This window comes from Anser brachyrhynchus (genome assembly GCF_964034855.1).
Source record: "Anser brachyrhynchus genome assembly, chromosome: 6".
NCBI classification, from domain to species: Eukaryota; Metazoa; Chordata; class Aves; order Anseriformes; family Anatidae; genus Anser; species Anser brachyrhynchus.
In genome coordinates this window covers 14,932,649-14,955,485 of record NC_137700.1, presented here as the reverse complement: position 1 = coordinate 14,955,485, position 22,837 = coordinate 14,932,649, and the positions used below count along the sequence as shown (strand labels likewise).

At 38.2% G+C, this 22,837-nt stretch overlaps 1 protein-coding gene across 8 annotated transcripts in view; it reads right to left on the bottom strand.

Moving 5' to 3' along the window:
• Window positions 1–22,837, bottom strand: part of GRID1 (glutamate ionotropic receptor delta type subunit 1) — a 576,662-nt gene that overhangs the window by 398,105 nt on the left and 155,720 nt on the right. Inside the window, exon 1 of one of the 8 annotated variants that reach the window (XM_080597923.1) lies at window positions 19,760–19,928. The exons of the other annotated variants lie outside the window; for them this stretch is intronic. Within the exon in view, the coding sequence (XP_080454049.1) occupies window positions 19,760–19,781 (22 nt within the window). The 5' untranslated portion in view covers window positions 19,782–19,928. Of the gene's footprint in view, window positions 1–19,759; window positions 19,929–22,837 lie in introns of those variants that run through there. 8 annotated transcript variants of the gene reach the window in all.

Genomic DNA, 22,837 nt, shown 5'->3' with positions numbered 1-22,837 from the left:
TCAGCACAGTTGTTCCAGCAGCGCCCTGCCTCCTAGAGCACAGGATAGAACCAAAAACACTCTTATACACCAAGCTCCACTACGATGCTTCAGTTTGAAACTAAAAGGGAAAAAAATGAATGTACAAAGCGTTCAAGGGGTTTGAGCCAATACATTCTCCCTCTCCCACAGCCAATGAAACCAGAAGCTGGAGGTTCAAACAATAAACAAGGCATTCAAATTCACCCCTTCTCATGCAAAACAATTTGTAAGGACTTGGCTTACTACATCAACAGCTTCTCCCACAATACTTTTATTTAATTCTGGCTGGCTTATCCTGTCAGACAGTTGGTAAACTAATACTAACATTTATGTCGTTGGCTGGTATCACCTCATTGTTTTCTTCAATATCTAGGTCTGCAACTAGGTATTAATTTTTATACTTTGATTATAAATCCACGATAGAAGGGGCAGAACTGACTACTCCAATTCACAGCACCAATAATAAACTAGTGAATTAACACATGTAAACACTGAGTTTCTGCCAACAGCTCTCAACCTCTCAAGTTAAGTGTGAATTACAGAAAAAACAGATGAGGCAGGAAGGAAACCATTTTAATAATTACTGAATTATGTATATTGAGATAAGACTTTGAATCTTGATTAAGACTTTGGCCTTTCCTTAAGCACTGTATCGACAAGTAAGCAGAGCCATTAGCCAGCACAGACAAAATAAAACGGTTGAGTACCAGTAACGGTAGGCAGATTTTAAACAGAATTCTTCAAAGAACTATTAATAAACCTTATAAGTTAATTGAAGAGTTCTATATGAATGATAGCAAAAGTTGCATGTTTATTTTTAGAAATGTTGGTACTTTGATCCAATAAAAAACAGCATAATATAGATTCGAAGTTCTCACTTTTTTTTTTTATAATTACTCTGTAATATTTGGTTACATGCAGTATTTTGCTTAAGGTGGATCTAACAAGGAAGATCTTTAGTTAGCTATCCCAAGTTCTTCCTCAGTAGAATCATATTATTTCCTTCCCAATGTGCTTTCTATGCCATGTTCATTCTGCGTACAATGCCAGACATGCCCTTAGTGCATCACAAACAGCAGAAGCAGTCCATAAAGCACAGACACTACAGAGTACCTGCTGCGTTGTTCCGGAAGTCTAGAAAAGCACCTGCATGTCTGATTTGTATGATCTATGAAGAATGAACACTGCAAGATTTACTTCTTCCTATGAAGTGCCTCAAAAGCATGAGTGCTCATCTCCAAAAGCAGCACACAAACTTGTGCCAGAGTTACATAGGGAAAATAGTCACCTGATACTAGCAGGTCAAACGTAAAAACAAAAGCCCTTTTACAGCATACTGCTATCACCACTAAGGAAAAAAGCTTCACTGCTCCTAACTCTATCTGTGGGGATATGAACTGTTGCCACACCTACCTAGCAGTGAAGGAAATGGTCACAGCTGCAGCCACTCAATGCTCTTCTACTACTGCTGATCAGGTGAAGCTGAGCAAGAGGCTTCCAGCTTCTTGTGCTTCCACTATAGGCATAAAGGAAATAAGACAAACTTTCTGGTGGCAGATGTTACTTCTTACTCACGCATCCTCCATTTCAATTAGAACTTGGAAAATACATATAATTTACACTGCTGTTAGAAGATTTCCTTTAAGTTAACGTTCAGTGTGCCACAAAACCCAGAGACAGAAATACGTCAAGTAGAATAAGTCAGCTAACCGGATCAAACCTCAGGGGCCCCAAATATAAATCACACAGAACAAAGCACCAGCCAAGCTTCACTAATAGATTTGCAAACATGTCTGAGGGTCTTCATTTCATTTGGTCCCCACTGGTGTGAGGCCAGAGTTCAGCTGCCTCCGGGGAGGAAGGAAGGCAGGAGGGAAGGAGAGCAGGGGAAGCAGGAGATGTGGAATAGGCAGAGCAAATATTTACACCTCCCTTTCTAGTCTACTTCTGTATTTGAAGCAGCAGCTACAAAACTACTTCAACTCCCTGAACTAGGACTTGGCTAGCTCTTCCCTAAGGGAGGCCAAAACCACAGGACAAACATGGGTGTGATGAATATATAAAACCACATCTCCAGCACAGGCTGACCCAGTGACTGAAAGGTTGAACTGAGGAAATGTTACCCTTTTCCCAATGGTACAGTAAGACCTGACAGCAGTTCAGTGTTCCTGCACAAAACAGGATGACAACACAGAGCAGCAGCATTTGGTCTCTCTCTTTTTTTTTTTTTTTAACTTCCACATATATATCTCAACAGACTCTTTCAGAAAAAAAGAAATCTTTGTGTACCTAACTGCACCCTACGTACAAGAATTTGATTATACACCCCTACTGGGAAACTATGTCCATCTCAACAGTAATGAGGATGTTTCATTCTGTCACCTGCTGCTCCTATAGTGTGCTTTCTCTCCTCCTTCCAGAGGCAGGAAAGATGAAAACTCTCAAGAATTTTTATTTGGTACCAGGTGAAAGTAGAACTTAACTCCAGCCTCTGGCTTACAGCCTCCTACATTATAGCATACAGATTTCAAGCAACATGTAAGTGTTAGGGTCTGTTCTAACAAATCCACTCACCCAACAGGTGATCCTACAGTACTGGGACAGGGCTGATTTTCAGAGGGCATCATATGTCTGCTAAAACTCAAGGGGCCTGGGAACGAAAGCAGGAGTTAAGGTCTTACAGTGCTATTTCAGGGTCACTAGTAGTACCTTCCTACCAACAGAGGGATTTTTCCTTCATGACAAAGACCTTGAAAAATGGTGGGTTTTTGTTTTAAATGGAAGCTATCTACCTTGTGGAAAGGAATACACAAACAGTAAGCTGTTTGTATGTACTAAAAAATAGGACAGTTAGAGCACGTTTCCTCCCATGAAAACTTCTCTTTCAGATCACTAAGCCGACTGCTACTTGACAGAGTAACTGGTAGTCCTAAACTAGATGCACAGCTGGAGGAGCACAAATCCCCTATTTTAAATTGGACTTATCCCTTCGCTAGTCAGACAATAATTCCAATTTTGTAATTCCATTGCCCAATCACTGCATGGGCTGGAAATCCACTCTCTCAAAAAGGTGAATTCTCTTCCTCACATACTGTTATGAAAAAAACATGCTGCTCTCTAACTCTACCCTTGCAAAACAGGGGAGCAGTTCCAGGAAAGGAAACTAAAAGCTACATTGACATGAAATAAATTATCAAATATCCAGCCAAGTAGTACCATAGCTGCTGTAAGCAGGCAGAAGCACACATTAAAGAGAGTTACAGGTAGAGCAGCTGTACCAATCTTGACTGCCTCTAGCTGAAGAAAAGAACTTCACAGTTGAGGAACTACCTCTACGTCAGCACAACAGCAAACAGCTGTACCTGGAGATCATGGCTTTCACATATAGAATGTGGATGTTCTACGTGTGTTTTCCTTGGGATGACAATTCTTAATGAGTCTTCTGTTTTCAGATCACAAACTGAAAAGCAATTGTTGGAGATACATCTGCAGAAGAGAGCCACCAATATTTTCTGTGTTTTTCCATTTTCTTTTAATGGATGACAAAAAGAAAATATGATATTCATTACAAGGTGACTTGTGTTCTCATTGTTCTTTTTCCATATAAAGAATCAAAGAGTGTTATTTAGAAGATTGCTACAGCTTCACTACCAGGGTGAAGGGTAGAATGAGTATATATGGGGAAATGAGCACAAGCAACATCTGGAAAGCTTAAAGGAAAAAAAGCAAAAAGAAAGGTGAGAGGGAAGGAAACCTGAATGAGTGAATAAAAACTAAAAGCATTTCAAATAGATTTCTTCCATATACAACATTGCTAATTAAGTCTGAAGATTTGTAAATATGAATACTAGTGTATGTTCTATGTCTTGGACTCTTCAAAGAAAATATTTATGATGAGCACTTGTGTTTATGTTGAGAGCTAGTTCAACTAAAACAGGCTGAGTTCCATCAGCAAGTTAGGAAGAGTAAGCATTTGAATGTGTTTGATGCATGATAAAACCAGTTTTCTTCCTGGATGACTTACAGGAAGGAAGTACATGTCAGCAGATGATCCAAACATGGAGCAGTCTGCATGTTAAATAAAATCTGTTGGGCGTGATGAAAAACTAAGTTATTTGGCACATGGATTCCTAACCCAAGTTACTCCTAACTCACAGCGTCTTTGTGCCAGACAAGAGAGTCTTGCTAACAAGGCATTTGCAGGGTACTAGGATGGAATACTGATTCAATGTGTTTTATTCTGCCTCAAAAAAATTCCAAAGGGTGCTCTGCACTGGAAAAAAAACAGTGACATGCCATCTGGAAGTTCACAGTAGCATAGACGTAAATAATTAGAGTTTTGATGAGTCTCCCTTCTTTCTCTCCGGGAGTCTCCACAGTTTTGTTTCTTGTAATTCAGTTGGACACCTGAAAATCTTGTGAATAAATGCAAGAAGTTAGGCCAACCCTGGCGACAAGCAGCCTGAGGCTCATAGGGGATCTTTACTCCTAGAGCTCCCAGCCCAACCCTCCCGCTGCCCCATTAGCATGTGATCCACCACAAACACAGAACTTTCGTCTTGTATAAATGCACTGAACAGCTTCTGCTCTGTGCATCCACACAGCGAAAGGGCATATAGACCACCAGAAGGCACAAGAGTGAGCTCCCCTTCCACAGCACCCAGGTACCAAGCTGTGCTCTTCCAGGTGAGAACGTAGGCTCAGCTCTTGGAAAGTGAAGCACACGGTAGGCAGGCAGATAAGAGTGCACAGGGCTGGGGTCATGCTTTGTGGAGTAAAAGAGACATGGTAAGATGGCTTCCAAGTAGCATGGTGTTACTTCCTCACTGCAGAGTACATTTCAACACATACAGTGCTGTTGAAGTGTTCCACAACAACATCAATACTTAAACATTTCCCTTCTGACTCCACTAAGGAAGAATTTGGTAAAAACTAATGTTGCATCACAGCAATTCAATTGTGCACAGATTCCACAATTTAAGACCTTCAGCATACAGAACTAGTGATTTGCATCATCCCAGGGGCTATACACATACCTGAGAAGCCTGTTTGATTCACAGTTCCTTAATGATAGTGCCCATGTCTCTGCCTTAACAGTTATACAATTGTTCCCTCTGGCCTGTGACCTGATGACAAACCAAGATGATGCGAATGAACGTGGCACAGTCCATCCCCTTTTTTCTTAATTCTTCTGGGATTAGAGTACAGGCTGGCAGAGTTTCAAAGCAGAAGAACTTGATAATTCGATCTTTGTTTTTTTCAGACTTACAAATCCTACTGTATAGTAGGGTAGAGAGAAAGGAGCGATAGGTCAGGAGAGCAAGACTACGGCCAAATTTATAGAAAGAAAAACAATTATACTGAATCTTACTTTCATAAGTAAGATTTGAAATGCCCAGAAAAATCACTTTGGAATCATTACTCTGAAAAATTTGTAAATCATGTTTCCAATATGCATGACTTCACATTTAATTAAAACTGAATAAGGTAATTACTATGTGTTAAACAGCAACTTAAAAACTACTGGAGTTGAACAGCTATACAGTTACTATGTACTGACTTCTGCACAATTGCAATAGACTTACTATGGAAATTCATACGGATTCAATTCTCAGGAGACTTTACTAAACAATTGGTCCTCTTTTCATAAAATCTACTTACAAGATTTGATGCAGTTCCCATTCTTCATTTGTTTTGCCAGTGAAGCTGACTGTACACATGACACTTCTGCTATTCTGTACAGAACCTTTCACCACTCACCATCAACTTCATTACATCTAATCTAAATCTTGTCCAGTAAAGTCCAGCTCTGTACTTCAAGAACCAGACGTCTGCCAGACAAAAGTATAAGAAGTTTTGTTTTTCAAATCTTTCTCTCTACTGCAGAATAAGAGCAAGCAGAAAAATATCTAGAGAATTATTACTTTTCTTTTTTTTTTTTAAGTATACTATTTCTGAAGCCATGTAAGGCAGAGTATTTATCACAACTTGATAATAAGAGAAATCATTAATTCTTAGCATTGCTTATCCAAGATTCCTCTAGGTCATGGATAAACCTCAGGCCCAGGGAAGGGACCTGGCTGGAAAGTAAAAGCAATCAAAGATGATGAAACAACTCCAGTCTTTAAAAAACAAAAAAAAAACTCATTGTATGAGACTATACAAACAAATCTGTTTCCCTCTGTTCTTCTGAAGAGGAAGAAACTGAGGAGCAAAGCAAACTGGACACATCCTGGAGAGCAGAAAAGGCAGGAACAAATATGAAGAGCTCTCCTGACTCCATGTGTGGTATTGTACTTGCTAAACGACCCTCACCATTTCTCACTACTCTAATACTGCAACTCTGATAAACATTTATGAATGGAAGGCTTTAGCAGATTCAACTATCAGAGTGCAGTAAGAGAGGAGAAATACATATCAGACCAAATATTGTAATAACTAGAGACAGTTTCTTTGTCAACTCTCAAATGCTATTCAAAACCAAGGCAAGAGGCAAAGCCTAGAGAAATTGTTTGGAAATATCCAGCCACTTCTACAGATCATATTATGCATGAATATGATTTTTTTAGGCCATACATATTTCAATAAAACTTTTCCTGAGTCCCTCAACTACCAGCACACTGCTTATTTGAGAGCTACAGAAAACCACCTGTGCCCAATATAGTCACACTATAACCACTTTCTTCCTCGAGGCTAAGCAGAAAAGAGCCACAAAGCCTATCCTACATCCTGCCAGGTGGGTGGACATACATTATGTTTCTCAATTTGGAGTGATAGCCTTCCAACTGATTCACACAGAAGAAAATTAAATTATTTTCCAGACACTTGTGTGTTAGCTATCCAGCATTCTCTTAGCTAAAATCACTCTTCCCAGTAACAAAGTAAATAAGGTAATGCCAACAGACAGATTTAGGACTAGGTCTGGGCATCCAGGGAAGCTTTAATAGAATCACTTAAAGCTTTACAAAACATCTGTGCTATACAAAAACATTAAGGAACAATCTGGATAAGTACAGACCCAAATATGAGTCAGAGAACCTGGGCCTGAACTGATGCTGACTGGTAGTAACCTCCTGCCTCCATGGCACAGCGTAACCTTCCAAAGTTTCCCTACTCTGTGTTACTTTTGTGTCTTACACACAGCGTTATTTGCAAAATGAAGTCTCAGGTGGGTCCATATGATACATACATCTGCTGGATCCACATCAGGCCCAGTTAGTCTGCAGAAATAACTGTACATCTCATCCTCAAAAAAGCATCCCGTTCCTTTACATTAATAAATAAGTTTTCATTGCTGAGTTCAAGCCCATTCTATCCCTCCACAACCTCCTACATGGAGAACAGTGGTAATGCTGTAATAAAAGTTAACATGAAAAGGGGCATACATAGTGTCTTTACCTGGCTCTTTTAAGTTGTCCTATCTAATAAACAGATATAAGACAAAGAGAAGACAGGGATCCAGGATCTGCTAAGTCATACATAACATCCCAAAAGACTTTAGCAGCTCAGCATCACCCTTGATGGGTCTGTTAGACGACCAAGATACTTCAGACAACAACCACTGTACCTATGGCCTGAAAAATAAAACCAATAATCATTTTGCATTTCATGCATGGCTCAGTAGCACCTTCAGCTCCCAGACCTGAGTATGTATCTTAGCTGATTCTGACTTGGGACAGCACCTAAGTGTTCACAGTTCTTGTTTTTTGTGCAGAGAAGAAATGCAACAAATCTGACAGGTCTCTCTAGTGACTAGGGAACCAGGACCATGGGACATACTTTTTGATTTATCTTAAAGATCCAGTTAACTAACAAACTTTACAATAGTTTAATTTGTAAGGCTCATAAATTAACTAAAATACTTTTTCCTGAATTTTATTTGTAATTGTGGGCCAAATATGTTTTCTATCATTAACCAGCTAGTTGTGGAGTTCCCTTCAATGAATTTACAATAAGGGTTAAGATATATTTAGAAGTCTGGTTAGATGACCTGTTAAAGGCAATGCAGATGCAAAGCTCATTTTAATATTTTGTCCTGGTTTATTTTGTTTGCTTTTAATACCACATCACTGGCAAAGTTTTCATAGCACTGAAGTATTTTTGCAGATATGCCTTTTAGCCCTTACGTCTTTTAGAGCATGGAAATTTATTTAATGAAAAATCATTAGTGGCTCTGAATAATAATACTTAGTTGTGAAAGAAGATATGGAATAAGAGAAAGAAAGGTGTCCTGTTTAAAAAAATGATAATTTAAAATATTTTTAACCTTTTTTGACGGTGAAGATCAGAGATCCCTTTGCATGAGCCTTTAGGTCCACCTCTGAAGTACTTCGCCTTCTTCTGCCAGGTACCATTTCTAATACTTAAGCTTACTGGACCTCTGATTCAACTTTCTACGTGGTGACCTCACACTGACATCCTTTCAAAATAAATTTCCTGATATATTACTGATTTTCTGCCAGCCAAGAGGCAACCATCAGACTGTTAAACTGAATAGTGAGCAACTCTAACGCTACCCTGTGGGAGGAACATTGTAAGTATAGATATAAACAAAGGGTAATTTTTAAAGAAAGAATAAAAGATTCTTAAATTTGCTTTAATAAGTTGCATGCTTTTGATGTAGATGTGAAATAATAGTTAACTGACTGCAGAAGGCAGGGAGAATTGCTGTTAGACATTTTCGTATCCCCACAGCTTCTGAAGAAAACACTTTGAAATGTCAGAAAACACAAGAGAGGGTAATAAGGATAAACACAAAGATGTGCCTTGCTATAGATTTAAGGACACCACTAGACAACTTCACACTGATTTATCCTGTTTTTATGGAGCTATGAAAATAAATAGCGCAATAGCAAGCAGAACTCCATCACCTCTTTGACACAGCCAGGGAAGAGTCAGAGAGCACTGTGACAAATCCACTGCGATACAAGTCATTTAATAGTGGAGAAGCTGGGCAGCACAGACGCTGTACTAAGGGAGATGGCCTGTCTCCCTGGTGGTGGGTTTCTATTTGAAAGCCTTACCTCTGAATACAGCTTGCAGGGAAATGAAACAACTCGACTTTGAAGAATGTAGAGACAACAGTCCTCTCCAAGTATAACCCACTGTCTTTCTGATGGAAGAGCTTTCATACCAAGTTCACTACAAGTTTTAGCTTTATATGGCCTCTCAAAAAGGCCTATGAAAGCAAAAAGCAAAATGGTTTTCTATTCTTGTTAGCATTCTTCCTCAGTACAGAACTTTCCACTCTTTTATAAAGAATGGTGAGACACATCACAACTGTTCGTTTGGTAGAAACAACAGTATGTAAGATTAATTGACCTCCTTCGGGCACAGAAAGAGATGAGCATTTGAAACAAACATAAGGGTAAGAAAAGGAAAAGTAATTAACATTTTTGACTGTCTCCCTCTGCTTGCAACTGGACATGCAGCTTTTTCACATTAATGCAAAAATAACTGATACAGGTACTAGTGCTTTCATCAGTTTGGTACTCTTCAGTATTCTCTACGAGATCAAAATAAAGCATATTCCTGTTCTGAACCATCACCAGCATGGATGTGAGAATAGACAGCCTATTTCCAAAAGGCAAAATCCATCCAAAAGTGAGTTCTTTATTACAGGAAGAGGTTTTATGTCACAGTTCAGCAACTAGTACAGATGTGTATCAATGGAAGATGTGCTGCAATAGCCATTTCTGAAACAATGTTCTGTATAGGAGGTAACCACATACCTGGAGATGAGGAGCTCAGCTTTTATCCAACCAATCCCCCGATTATTATTATTTTTTAATCTAAATCAGCCATAACTGGCTGATTCATTGCAGGAATAGATTAGACCACCAAAATCCAACAGGCACTCAGTGCAGAAATCTGATAAAGCTTATCATTCAGCAATAGGCTTGCAATGAAAACCAAGAGATCACTGTAGCTGAAATCATAACAGAAAAAAAAATGAGCATAATATTGAGATAATCCTATTGCATTGTAGTATGTTACTACCCTCCTTTCACTTCGTTTTCCCATTAAGACAACAGAAGATTCCTTTCAATAGAAATTACTTTTCTAGTATATGCTGACTCTTGCTTCAACTAAAAAAGGAAAAAAAGGAGAAAAAGGAAAAGCAATAAACTTGCCTTGTGTCACAGCGATATGCTGAAAGTATAACCCATAGCACTATCCCAGTTCTGGGTGGAAAGACCAGCTCCATAAACAGCCGAAGCATTTCTCTGCTTGCTTGTCTTGTCAGGCACCAGCACCATCTCCGGTGCCCAGAGTGGGGAGGCCTGCCCACAGCTGGACAAGTGATCCCTGACTAAGGAAAGTAACTATAACTTCCTATAGGTATTCTTCCACATGTACAAGAGAAAAGTCCTTTTTAATTCAGTAACTATCTTTGGTAACAATGACAGTAAGTGCACCCAGTGATAATGATAGGATCTCAGACTCTTTCCTCTCTTCCTCCCACCTATTCCCTTCCTGTCATCCACACCAAGTGACAATATCTTGCAGTTTGTTGTGTGACAGCCTTCCAGAAAGAAAATTTATTCTCCACCACCACAAAATCTCCATTGATTAATGATCAGGAATTGCTAGCAGTTTGCACAGATGCAGACTTGTGGAAAAAAATCTTTTGCAAACTACAACTTGACTGGTTTTGAATTGCATGTAATCTCCAGTCATCTCAAGCTTTAGTTCCCTGGTCCAAGAGAGAGAGTGATGTTGATGTTGTTTTGGAGAGCACAGCCACTAATCCCGCATGCCTTATTCCCTTCCTGCATCACATACAAGGGGAAGACTGATGCTGTGCCTACAGCACAAAACATAGCGACAGCAGGATTGCCAAGCTTTGAAAAGAAAACCTTGGCATCACAAAGTCTACAAGATTTTTTTTTTTTCCTTCAGGTCATTCATTTGACCTTTGTCCAAGTCAATAGTGCACAAAGGTTATTACCATCCAGTGCCTGATCTTGCAAAGTGCTAAGCCATCTGAGGCTCTGATGGTTAGAAGAATTTCACTGACTTCAATCCCTAAAGGCTACTCTGACACGTCTGGAAAGGCAGGGGAGATTGTATTTAACTGCTGAGCATGAACCCACAGAAAAACTCCCTCATTATATCTGCCACCTTTATTTTCAGCTCTCTAGGGAGAAGCTTAAGAGCGAGTGTCTCCTGAGAACAAGTGACCTCATCTGTACAGCAGCGATTCCCCAAGGATAAGGCAGCTCACTGACAAAACATTGAGATTATACCTATATCTGCTTCACAGGTTATGATTTTCCCTTTGATTAGTCAAGGGCTTTCTATAGAAGCAAATGCTAACGCAATAAAAACTAATAATGCAAAAAATTAACAAGTAACACCTTATAAGTGAAAGGTAATAAGGCTAACAGACCTAATAATTGCAAAGAAAACATCAAAAAATTCTACTGCTGCAAGTGAGAGGAAGAGTTTCTATTAAACCAGAGGAGAGCAAAAGACAAGCATCCTAAAACTTGTAGAGTTGAAACTTTTAATCTTCTGTCAACATTAATATCACTTATTTCTACAAATGGATGCAATCCAATGGAGGTAGTATTTGTGATGAATGCAAATTTGTTACACCACTTCACACTAAAATCTCTAACTTTTAAACCCTGAAAAGATCCACAGACTTTTATGTTATTTATTTCAATATTTCATTTTTGTCCATTGCTCCAGCCCTAGATTTGAAATTAAAACTGTTCTTAACTCCAAAAAGATCCTATTCAGTCTCTCTCCGCATCCAGGTTACAGCTTTAGCATCATAAAACCCCACACAATTACAAGTGGGAATTTCCAAATCATCCTTACACCCCTTAACATCCAGCTCTGGAAGGTGCACAGACAAGATTTATAATCTGTAATCTTTTCATAGATCATGAGACTGTTTTAGGTTGCTTTTATTAAATGCTTAAAATTTATAACTTTTCATTTTCCCTTTCCTTTGGAGTCCACATGTTAAGGAAGAAAAGCCTCATAGGTAGCAGGGACCAAAAAAATGGCAAGATTAAAAACAAAGAAATCCTGTAAATTATAGGGAGTACATAACAGTGAGGTATGACACCAGTTGCTCTTTATCATTCGAGATACTTTTGGCAATTTCTAAATACATGTGAAGTCTATGTTATAATATAAATGATATCATAGGTATCTAATTCAAATGACTTCCGGACATTTAAATGTTTTTAATTGGTAAGCAAATATTTCTGAGGAATTAAAACTTTAAAATAATGATAAAAAGTTAAATCCCTAATATTATACAGACATTAAGCTCTTCAGATCCATAAAGTATTTTACATTATTCCTATCACACAACAGAAAATTCATATTCATTAGTTAAAAAACCACAAACCCAAATATATTTCTCTGAATATTTAGAATGGTTTAGATCTTGCTTTTCATACTTAAAATACTTGAATTAAGTGGCTAAGGTTATTTAGTGGGGAGGCAGGACAATTACCAGTGAAGAACTACTTTGTTTCAAATATACATTCTGCAGTTTCATAAGAATAAAGTACCACTACTGAGTTTGACATTTGATCAAATTATCTCTAAGCTACATCAGTAGATTAGAATCTTTCACTTAACCATATTTTTCTCAGAGGGCTATGCAATTTTTTAAAACAAATATTTTACTATTAATAACATGTAGTCTACAGATCAGTGTAAGACACTATCTTGAAGTATGAATGAAAGTTGAAAATTATGATTTTATTAGTTTTAAAATCTTCATTGGTTTTAAAGTCTTCACTATATTTTACTCTACACATTTATATAAAGATGCACGTACCTCATCTGTGTCCATTGTTGTAAAGAATATTTTAAAACATGAATAGATGCAAGAAATATCTTGTTTTTAAGTAGGGGAAATTGCGCTTACTGCACATACTGCCTTAACAAAAGTGAAGTACAAACTTACCATTATATTTATCTTCCAAACAAAGAACAGAAGAACCATTTTTCAGTAAGTTGTAGACAACTCTCAGAAGCTTTATTTTCAGCTTAAATTGAATAACTTAGCCCATAGACACCTTTAATTAAGCACAGTACTTTTAAAAGATAGATTTTTCCCAGCAAAAGAAAATAGACTCAGCATTTGAGGAAGACTGCACAATCTGTACATGCAATTATATTCTTTATATCAAATGGAGACCACTAATACTCATGCAAATGGAGTCGTGTGACCAATGCAAGAGCAGAAAGCTGAATCCACTATCCTGCAAGCAAACATACCGCCAGAAGAACAGTGCCTTACTACAACACAAGCTATCAAAGAAAATGTTTCCAATCTAGAGACATTCTTAAAAAAACATTTAAATGGTAATAATGGTAATCAAATCTCTAATAATGTAACATAGCCACTGTTTAAAAACAAACAAAAACACAAAACAGAGGTCTTGGTGTAACCAGGTAACAGTTATTTTGAGAGGAATCTCTGAATAATCAGCAAAGCCAAGCCAAGCCCTGCTTTCCACTCACACGGAAATTTGGTGGTAAAAAGTTGATACAGAACAGTGACAGTTATATTTAGACATTCAAGACTTTCTTCCATACACCAAGTCTTCTGTCTGTTTCATGAATCCATAGATAAACCAAGGCGACCCATTAGCCTTACAAAGCTACCTCAAGCCAGTTCCCACAGCTACAGGCAGAAGAAAAGGGTAGAGCTTTTTCCTCCTTGGTTCATATGACCAGCAGAATCAAGGGAGGAAAAGGAGAGATGGTTAACTTTCAGAAAAAATTGAAGCAAATTTCAAAATTACAGTTTTGGATGAAAAATCCCAATAGTACTTGCTCATTTCCCCATCCTTCTTGATCTTCCTTCTGCTTGTGGCTCAGGCAAGATTCAGTTTGAAAAAATAGTTAGGCAAACATTAAGCTCAAAGAGATGAGGCTCCTGCTGACTTCACAAGAAGTCTACTCATATGCCAGCTCAGCAACTGGACAAATACCACACCAACTATCCTGCAGGGCAATGTTTATCAGGTCTTCATTTTGCCAAAACCCAACTCCTTCAATTTAAAGAACTAAGCAAGGTTTTAAGCACATAAGGCTGTAAACTCATTTCCCAAAATGCCCAGTGAAACTGCCATTACTTATATTCCTTGAACAAAGAGGAGAATCACAGATTGCAGGTTACTCACCATGTTATCGAAAGACAGCAATGTAACAGTATATAATGACAGTCAGCTATCAGTGCTCAGTCTCCAGCATGATGAGCACTTCTCGTAACCAGAGGCTTAATGATTTGCAAAGGCAGGATCTTCCATGGGGGCTGCTGAGTGACTACGTAACACATACAGTTCCAGTAGCACCCAAAAAACCGCTCAGTGCCTTCTGACCATTCTGCACAGCAAATACTAGTATTCGGTTGACTTCTTTCCACAATTGTTGTCAGAGACCTAGCAGAGTTGAAAAACTGTAATTATCTATTTCTCAGTACTCACTTCCCACAGGAGTTGTGTAGTTGAGCAACACATCCTTGAATGAAGCCATAAATGCAATCATGCTAAATGTTCCTATACTTAAGCTTTTTTAGGATATTCCAAGGTCACATAGTGTTGTTATCAAGTTCATACAGCTATTGTGTATTTGAAATGTGTGACAGTTTGTCACAGAACTAGGTGGAGGCAATAGAAGCCTTCTGTGGTACTTGGTGTTGAATGACATTAGTGAAAACTATAAACAAAACAGTTTTGTGCTTTGCAAGGGAAACATAGCTGGCGTAATAGTCTGTATTGATAATAAAGATGATTTACTACTGTTTCGTATTGGATTTGATTGAAGAGAATGATGTTTTTAATGGTTTGGAAACCACTTAAAGAATGACAATTTCTAATAAACATTTCTATAGTACTGATGTATTATTCAGGCCAGAGAAAGGCTAACCTTTTCATAACACAGTGGGGGAGATACTGAGCTTCTTACCATGTCACAGAACAATGTACGAAGCAGATTACAAATGTTTCAGAGTGCTAGAGAGTCTTGGATGCTGAATTGCTTGACAAAGTACTCGTGAGTTTAATAGAGCCTTGAATGTAAAACATCCAACTGTTATATGGTGTGAACTGGCATGTCCCAAGTACCTGCAAGCCACATTTAGAATTAGCTTTTTATTCACAACACATTAATTCTTGGATAGCACATCAGAAGCTGGGTTATCATGTTCTACATAACTCCTGTGTTTGTGGGGAATGAGTACTGAGACAGATTGACAGTATTTTCATCGGTTAGCTTCATCATAGGTTTCATGTTGCTTTGTTAAGAAATGAAAGCTCACACAAAAAATGGTAGTAGCATGGATATATGTAATTTTTCCAGTATGCTGGATTCTTGTTTCCCCTAGGGGAAAAAATGGTTTTCAGCACTGCAAAAGGTATAGTCCAGCCTCACAAAGGACACCAGTCATGTCAAGCCATCAAAAGGTTTGACTTTCTCAAAATAAAAACGCAAAAATCAGAACTCATCGTTGTGGATAAATAGTGGGACACTATCCCTGACAGTCACAATGGCCCAACAAGCTCTCAGGAGAAAAAAAAAATTATCACCCAGGAGGCAGATCGAGAAGAAAATGTATAAGATGTGAAGAAAATAGCAGAAGATGAAAGTAACACATTTGCACAACCTTAATTACTTAGATTGGGCCTCTCTTCCTCTCTCCCCAGTCTGCATTTGCTTAATCTTGTGGAATTTAAACCATATTTTTCTTCAAATATTTTTACTAGCACAGTCCTGAAACTGGAACTCAATCTTCATTAAAAACATGACACACACCATGCAAATTGATGAAGCTGTCCCATTTTGCACCATACAACTGGATCAGGGACCAATTCCTTCTCCCTCACCTTGTTAGTTTAGTAAACGCATACTGTATGCAAAGTGGAACTCCTTCATGGAAGATGCTGAAAGCAAATAAACCATCCTATAATCACTTACAAAGCTGGCCTCTACTATGCTACAATAAGAGTGGAGAGCAGTGTTTAACTCTCAAAGGAGACAATAAAAGATGACTCTTCCATATCTTAAGAAAGCATAATCACCCCGTCTTTTGTGAACAGTATGAAAGGTGAGATCTTCATTCATCCATCCCCAAACTAAAAAAAAAATAAAATTGAAGTTTAAATAGAAGTTGTGTTTTTTTTTTCTCCAAATGAGAAGGACTTCCATTCTGATGCTTTCAGTTCACCTCAACAGGTATTTCACACCTCTCCCTCCATCACTCAACTTCAGACCCAAATGACCCACTCCATTTGAACTACAAGCATGTGCGCACACACACAAATTGAATGCTTTATGTATATTAGCAACTAACTTAAAACAACGTGAGCAAATCTCCCAAGCAGTGGATCAGCTGGTAAGGGTTAACTTGGGACTACCATTCATTCAGTACCACAGGCTGTCCTTTAGCAGCTTTAGGTGTACTCCTGGAGAGCATTTTCCAGTTTAATTTCATCTGAAAAGGCCCAATTTGTGAGTCTGAAATTGGTTCATGACACAAACCAAAAGTTGGTAACTGGGGGAAGAGACTGGCTGATGATAAGCCTGCTGATTCAAGCTCACACATCCATATGCAACTAAGTCCCAGTTGCAATTTCAAATTTACTTTATATGGACGTCACCTATGAAAACGTGTCCAGTATCTTCATTCACACATGAAAAAAATTCTTCTCATAGCTCCCATTTCTGCTGGAAGTAAAGAAGAGGCTCAGTCCGAGCTGAGTGCAAAGGTAGACAAACCACAGGTGCTGTTTTTACAGTCCCCAGAGATACTACAGCTGGCTCCTCACTGCACAATGCATTCCTCAACAATGAAAGCATAAAATCACTCCAAGATTAACTTGAAAAAGACATTATGTCAAGAGCTTAAACTTCCTATGAAATAAATTGTTATGAATCTTTGCCTCATAAACATCAGCTTCCACATGCAGGCCTCTGCTTCTAAGTTCTCTGAAGAAAAGTCAGCCTATCTGAACCAGATTAAAAAAAACTAAAACTTGTGAGCTAAAACAAGCTGCAAGATGTGCACATACTGAGCCTAAAATGACCAATTATACTGAGACTTACATATGAGTTAAACAAAAAAAGTAAAAAATTTACAGTTGACTGTTGGCTTTATTATTTGTCCAGAAGCAGCAGACTCTTCATTATTTTTTCCCCTGTATAGTACTATTACAAAAAAAAAGTTTTGAGAAATTATATCTTCATGGTTAAAATTAATCATATTTTATAGCTGTCAGTTCAGAATACAGATCCTTACTGAATAAATAAATCCAGACAAGTGTTCAAATAAATGTCAGAAGAAAGTGTCTAATGAACTTAAATTTAAAATATCTGACTTTGAATTTTAATTCTAAAAAAATATAATTACTTTTTTTTTTTAAATGATTTTGACACAGAACGTAGTTCTTGAAGAAACAAAGTACTTATACAAGCAAAATAACATGTCATGATGCAACTTCTGGACAGGACAGAGCTTCTGGAAGTTCTCACCACTTGTGTTGGAGCATATCCAATAATCCCAAATTAATACACTGCTCTATTTGGATGGTGGTAGGTCTCAGCAACAGCTGACACTGCACCTTCAAATTTTGCATATATCTGACAGGAAAGAGATAAGACAACTCAAGAGTGAAGAGAAACAAATCTCTAACATACCTTACAATGTTTGAATAAATACATCCTCCCTATGTTCTTACAAGTAAGAGAGGGTTGGAAGAAATCCCTTGTACAGAGTGATGATCAAATAAATTAATTAATTTCTTCTTATATTAAAGTAGAGGAGCTACCTCAACTTCAGATCTGGGCCTGAATCAGGAATAGGTTCCATTTATCAGGAGCTGGAGGTCTAAAGATGTACACTGCTTGGCTGGAGCTCCCAAGGGCAGGCTGCAGACAGCGCTGTTTCATGAAATTAAGTTCTCCTTTTTCCCCTCCCAGAGGGGCTTGGGCCTGGGCTTCACTACCCAGTAAGCTTTCCTGGTGGGAAAAGACTTGTAGCAGGCAACTAGAGTAGCCATCCCTGACAATTGCAGTCACTCTTTCCACCTCTCAGGAAAGACATGTTTTTGAGAGGTAAAGCAACCCATTCTGCCACACCGCAAACAGTTAATAACAGTGTAAGCTTTATCATTATTAGCAGCACACCAGATAAGAGCTTTCAGTGATGATAGTTTATGGTTGATAGAGCAACGTAAAAGCAGTGCTATGAACAGTAGGAAAAAGTAATCAATGAACTGGGTTATGCATGTACACCATGACACGAATCAGTCATTCAAAGTGTGAGCTAAAATAAAAACCTCTCTGTAGATGAGCTAGTGGAATCAAGAGTAATCCTTCACAGCTGGAAGCCTGCATGCTCCAGCACTCCACAGAGCTCACTGAACACCATCTAGGAGCTCATTTACACACTGGTAGTTCAAGAACACTGAACTCCCTCCCTACTGATAGATGCCTCACAGTTTTTGCTGCCTTTGAAATATAGCCTTGTAATTCATGATGTGCCATTAACATTCACAAAAGGTGAAAAAGTCCATCTAAACAGAAGCAAATGTTACCACAGAGCAGTTGCTCACCAGCTTCCGCAACAAGCCAATACAAAAAACTTGTGTTTACTAACAGCTAGTAATTAATGTACACCATAGGGTACACCTTGTTTATTTTCATAGTCCTGTAATTTACATGAATAAGGCATCTAGTAGAAGAAGAATAAAAATCAACCATCTGTTAAAATGCAACAGAAATGTCCTTGATTATAAACCACAGTAGGATTCAACTGGTCCTTGAAGAAATTTGGTCTTACTTCCGTAATACCCAAGCTTAGCAATTGCATTGCCAAGTTTTTCCAGTCACCTTCCTAAGCGTACTTCCTCTAGTTTTATAAAGGGGATAGTGTTACAAAATGAGAACCATGACTACCAATGTATTATCTTGCAACTTGTATAGTTTCCTACATCCACAACACCATTAAGAGTAAGACTTTTCTGTGTCTTCTGCATCCACTTTGCATAGGTGAAAAGGATTTCATAAAACAAGTAACAGGAGAGAATCAATCCACAGCGTACAGAGCACAATGCTTGCTACCCAGCATAAAAATAGATAAGCAAGTACAAAGTAGTTCCTGGTATACTTTTTTTTGACAATTTGTACTGCTCATTTGAACCCCATAACCTAACATATCAAAATCATCATCATCTTATTCTGGTTTTCTAACAATGAAGAGACAATGCAGAAGTCAAACTGCACTAAAACAAGCAGCATACAAGTCTACTGAAATATACCTTATAATATTTTATATGCGCATATATATACATATTATAATTACTGAACATGCAATAGAGTTGCCTCTGCAGGCACAACAGCTACCTGCCCGTGACTTTCAGGCATCCAACATATCTCAATACCAGGTAAGTAGCAATCCAATAGCTCCCTACCCAAAGGAGCTGTTAAGGCTACAAAGCAGATAGATTTTTCCTCAGCCTTGTGGTTGGTTTGACTTTTTGTGCCCCAATAGTTTCCATGCATTGATCTCACAATAAGGTAGCCCTGGAAAGGATTTATGCCTTACCTAGCTCACAAAAATAAAACACTTTTCCCAAACAAATGAAAGCCATATGGTTAAAATGAGCAAAAGTGACCCCCCAAAAAGTAAGATTTATCTTATTTATAATTTTATAAATTTGTAAATATTTGTAAAAAAAGTAAGATTTATCTTATTTGTTACCTGCACAGGCAATTAGTATCATCTCCTTCTAAAACACAGAAATACTACAACTGTGCTCAAAGACAGACATCCAACAGACCACGACGCCTTCCCCCCAGGAGCACCACGGCCATCTTTCTGCACCCAGCAAGGTCACACTCCAGCCAGGTCTTGCAAATTCCCTTTTAAAAGTTCCCCACAGCTGCTTTTCCCTGCTGCACATCAAGCCCACATGCTGCTCTCCAATCTGTCCTTCACCTGGAGTCATCTGCTGGCCCTTAATTGAACCCCTTAACTACCCTGTGCATCTATGGCATGTATAAAACTGTTAGAAAACAGAGGTGAATTCAAGGCACCTGCTAAAAGGATTTTGTAAATCTAGGTTTGTCCTTTTTTTCTGTTGAAGTTGGTTGTAACTATCCCCATTGATTTCAATGCAACAAGGTCAGCTTTCCTGCAGGTGGGCTGCTATATTCCATGGTGTTCAAGAAGGAGAGAGAGCGTCAGGAGAAAAGATGCACGTTTCTGTCCCTCGGTGATGAGAGCAATCAGTCTTTTCACTGCCAGACAGACAGTTCAGCTGGAAGAACTGCTGCAGATGCAAAATCTGTCCTCAACAGAAGAAAAAAAAATCTTTCTTGAGCCCAAAAAGATGCATATCCATATCTCTGAGAGGCAAAAGTTTTGCTATTGACCTTGCTAGAAGCAGGATCAAGAATACTTCTTTCTTCAAGAAACGATGTTCTCCACTGAATCAAAGTAATGAAGGCAATAACAGTCATTTACTCTATAGCATACCTATAAAATTTCTAATAAATATTTCTGGTGGTTTTCCTAAATATCATTTAATCCTCAATACTAGCGTTAAGATAATGGAACTTTTCAAGAAGAGATTGAAACTCAAACTATAATCATCTGCACAAGATGAAAGTCTCGATAAATTGACGATGCCAAACAAATGCGGGCAGTCATCTCCCTCTGCATCTGAAAGCTCAGTTTCTTGAGTTTGTCATATTTAATAAACACTATCCATTAGATGATGGAGAAAATGAATCCTGCTGCATGCAAGTAATATAAAAAATTCATTTGAATTGCTGGATTTCATCTAAAAAACATGGCCCTTTTCCAGAGGGAAGTAGTAAAAAGTAATGTCATTTGTTTTAGCATAATTCATACTTCATCTGGGTATGTTGTTCTTTATATGTTGCTAGATTTTACTTAACTCTTAAAATTAAAATCTATATTGTACCATCTTTGTTCCTGCACAAACTAAAATACCTGTAAGCAAAATGCACATAGCAATAATTATGTCAAGAGATTCTGAAAATAATAGCAAGTAAAACAATAAATATTTCATTTAATAAATAATTGATATATGGGTAGATTGTGGCTTCATGCAGCATGAGCTTGAGAAAGACACAATGCATTGGCTGCAGCCATCAGTCGTCCAGGGAGACATTAGAAGTTCCAGGTGTGAAGAGGGTATTAATCTGAGTTTCTTCTTCCCTGAGGAGATATATAAGCAAAGTCCCAGTTGCCTGTCTCAAGAAGTTCTGCATCTTTCAACCAGCCAATGCTACTAAACCCCTTGAAGGCTATATAAGCACTTCTATCTCCATTTCACAAAATAAAAATAAATGCATTAAAATAATAATAATAAAGTGTTAAGACAAAAGGACAACCACTGCCATCAAGAATGACACATCCTTCACAGGAGCTTAATTCCGAGGCAAAGGGATATAGCAGAACAAAGCTGGATAAAATGAGGGAAGGCAAGGGAGAATGAAATCTGGTTTCTAGCCGTGACTCCACAATAAACCTGTTAACTCCTTTAATAATCTCTATCACGAGTTCCTTATCTACAGACAAATTAGCTGTTCTCTGAAGGTATGAGGAGATCAATTCATTTACATTTGTTAAATAAGCAGGACACTTAGATTGCAGTGCCACAAAGTGAAAAGCTTTATAATAAACTTCGATGCAGTCATGATAATGATGCCATTTTATTAGTAATAGCCAGCATTTATCCAAAGCAGGATACAAATCCCTTAGGGAATAATTTTAAAACTCTCCATAATCTTAAGGAGTCCACAGTCTAAAATCTTGGTCCAACACACGTTTAGAAGATGCATTATAGAGCCTTTGTCAACAACCCCAAAAAGAGAATGAAAATATCTCATATTTCTCCTTTCACTGACCTCTCTCTTGACTTCACCTGAACTGCAGTAGAATCAGTATCTTACCAAATCGTACCTAATTCTCATCACCACAAATTCATTTGCTCAGAAAGCAATACAATCTTAACATAAATCATTCTAATTGTTCACCATAATAAAAGACTTAAAAGGAATTCTTCATCCATGCTATTACTTTTTAATATCAATTTAAGGAAACCATATAGAATATAGAAAAAAAATATATGGCTCGAACTTATACTGCTTGCACATCAGGCACCTGGACTCTAGCAACTGGATTACTGCCTACTCTCTCTGACATCCATCTGTTTCTACATGCTCCACAAAGATCATAGAATCATAGAATATCCCGAGTTAGAAGGGACCCATAAGGATCATCAAGTCCAACTCCTGGCACCGCACAGGTCTACTCAAAATTTTAGACCATGTGACTAAGTGCACAGTCCAACTGCTTCTTAAATTCAGACAGGCCTGGTGCAGTGACTACTTCACTGGGGAGCCTGTTCCAGTGTGTGACCAAGATCCAGTACAGTCAACATTTAGCCTGAATCTGAGGAAGTGAGGTGGAGGGGGGAAGCAGAAAGAAGACAAAAATGGTACTTGAAATTTGTTGGGCCATACTGCAGCACGAAATGCCCTTTATCCCTCCCGGACTCCTCCCTCCACACCTGAACAACCTTTTCCCTTTCTGCCAAAGCCTGTAAGCAGGAAAAGTTTCCCGGTTCCTATCACCATCATCTCTCAGAAACATGGGGAGTGAGTCCCCAGTCATTATCCATCTGCAACACACTATAAAAATACCTTATTTAATTTGTCTGGTGATGAAACATCCTTAAAAGGGAAGTTTCTATTTCAAAAAATTGTCTTCTAATAAGCAGGAAAAATTACCTAGGTTTTCACTATT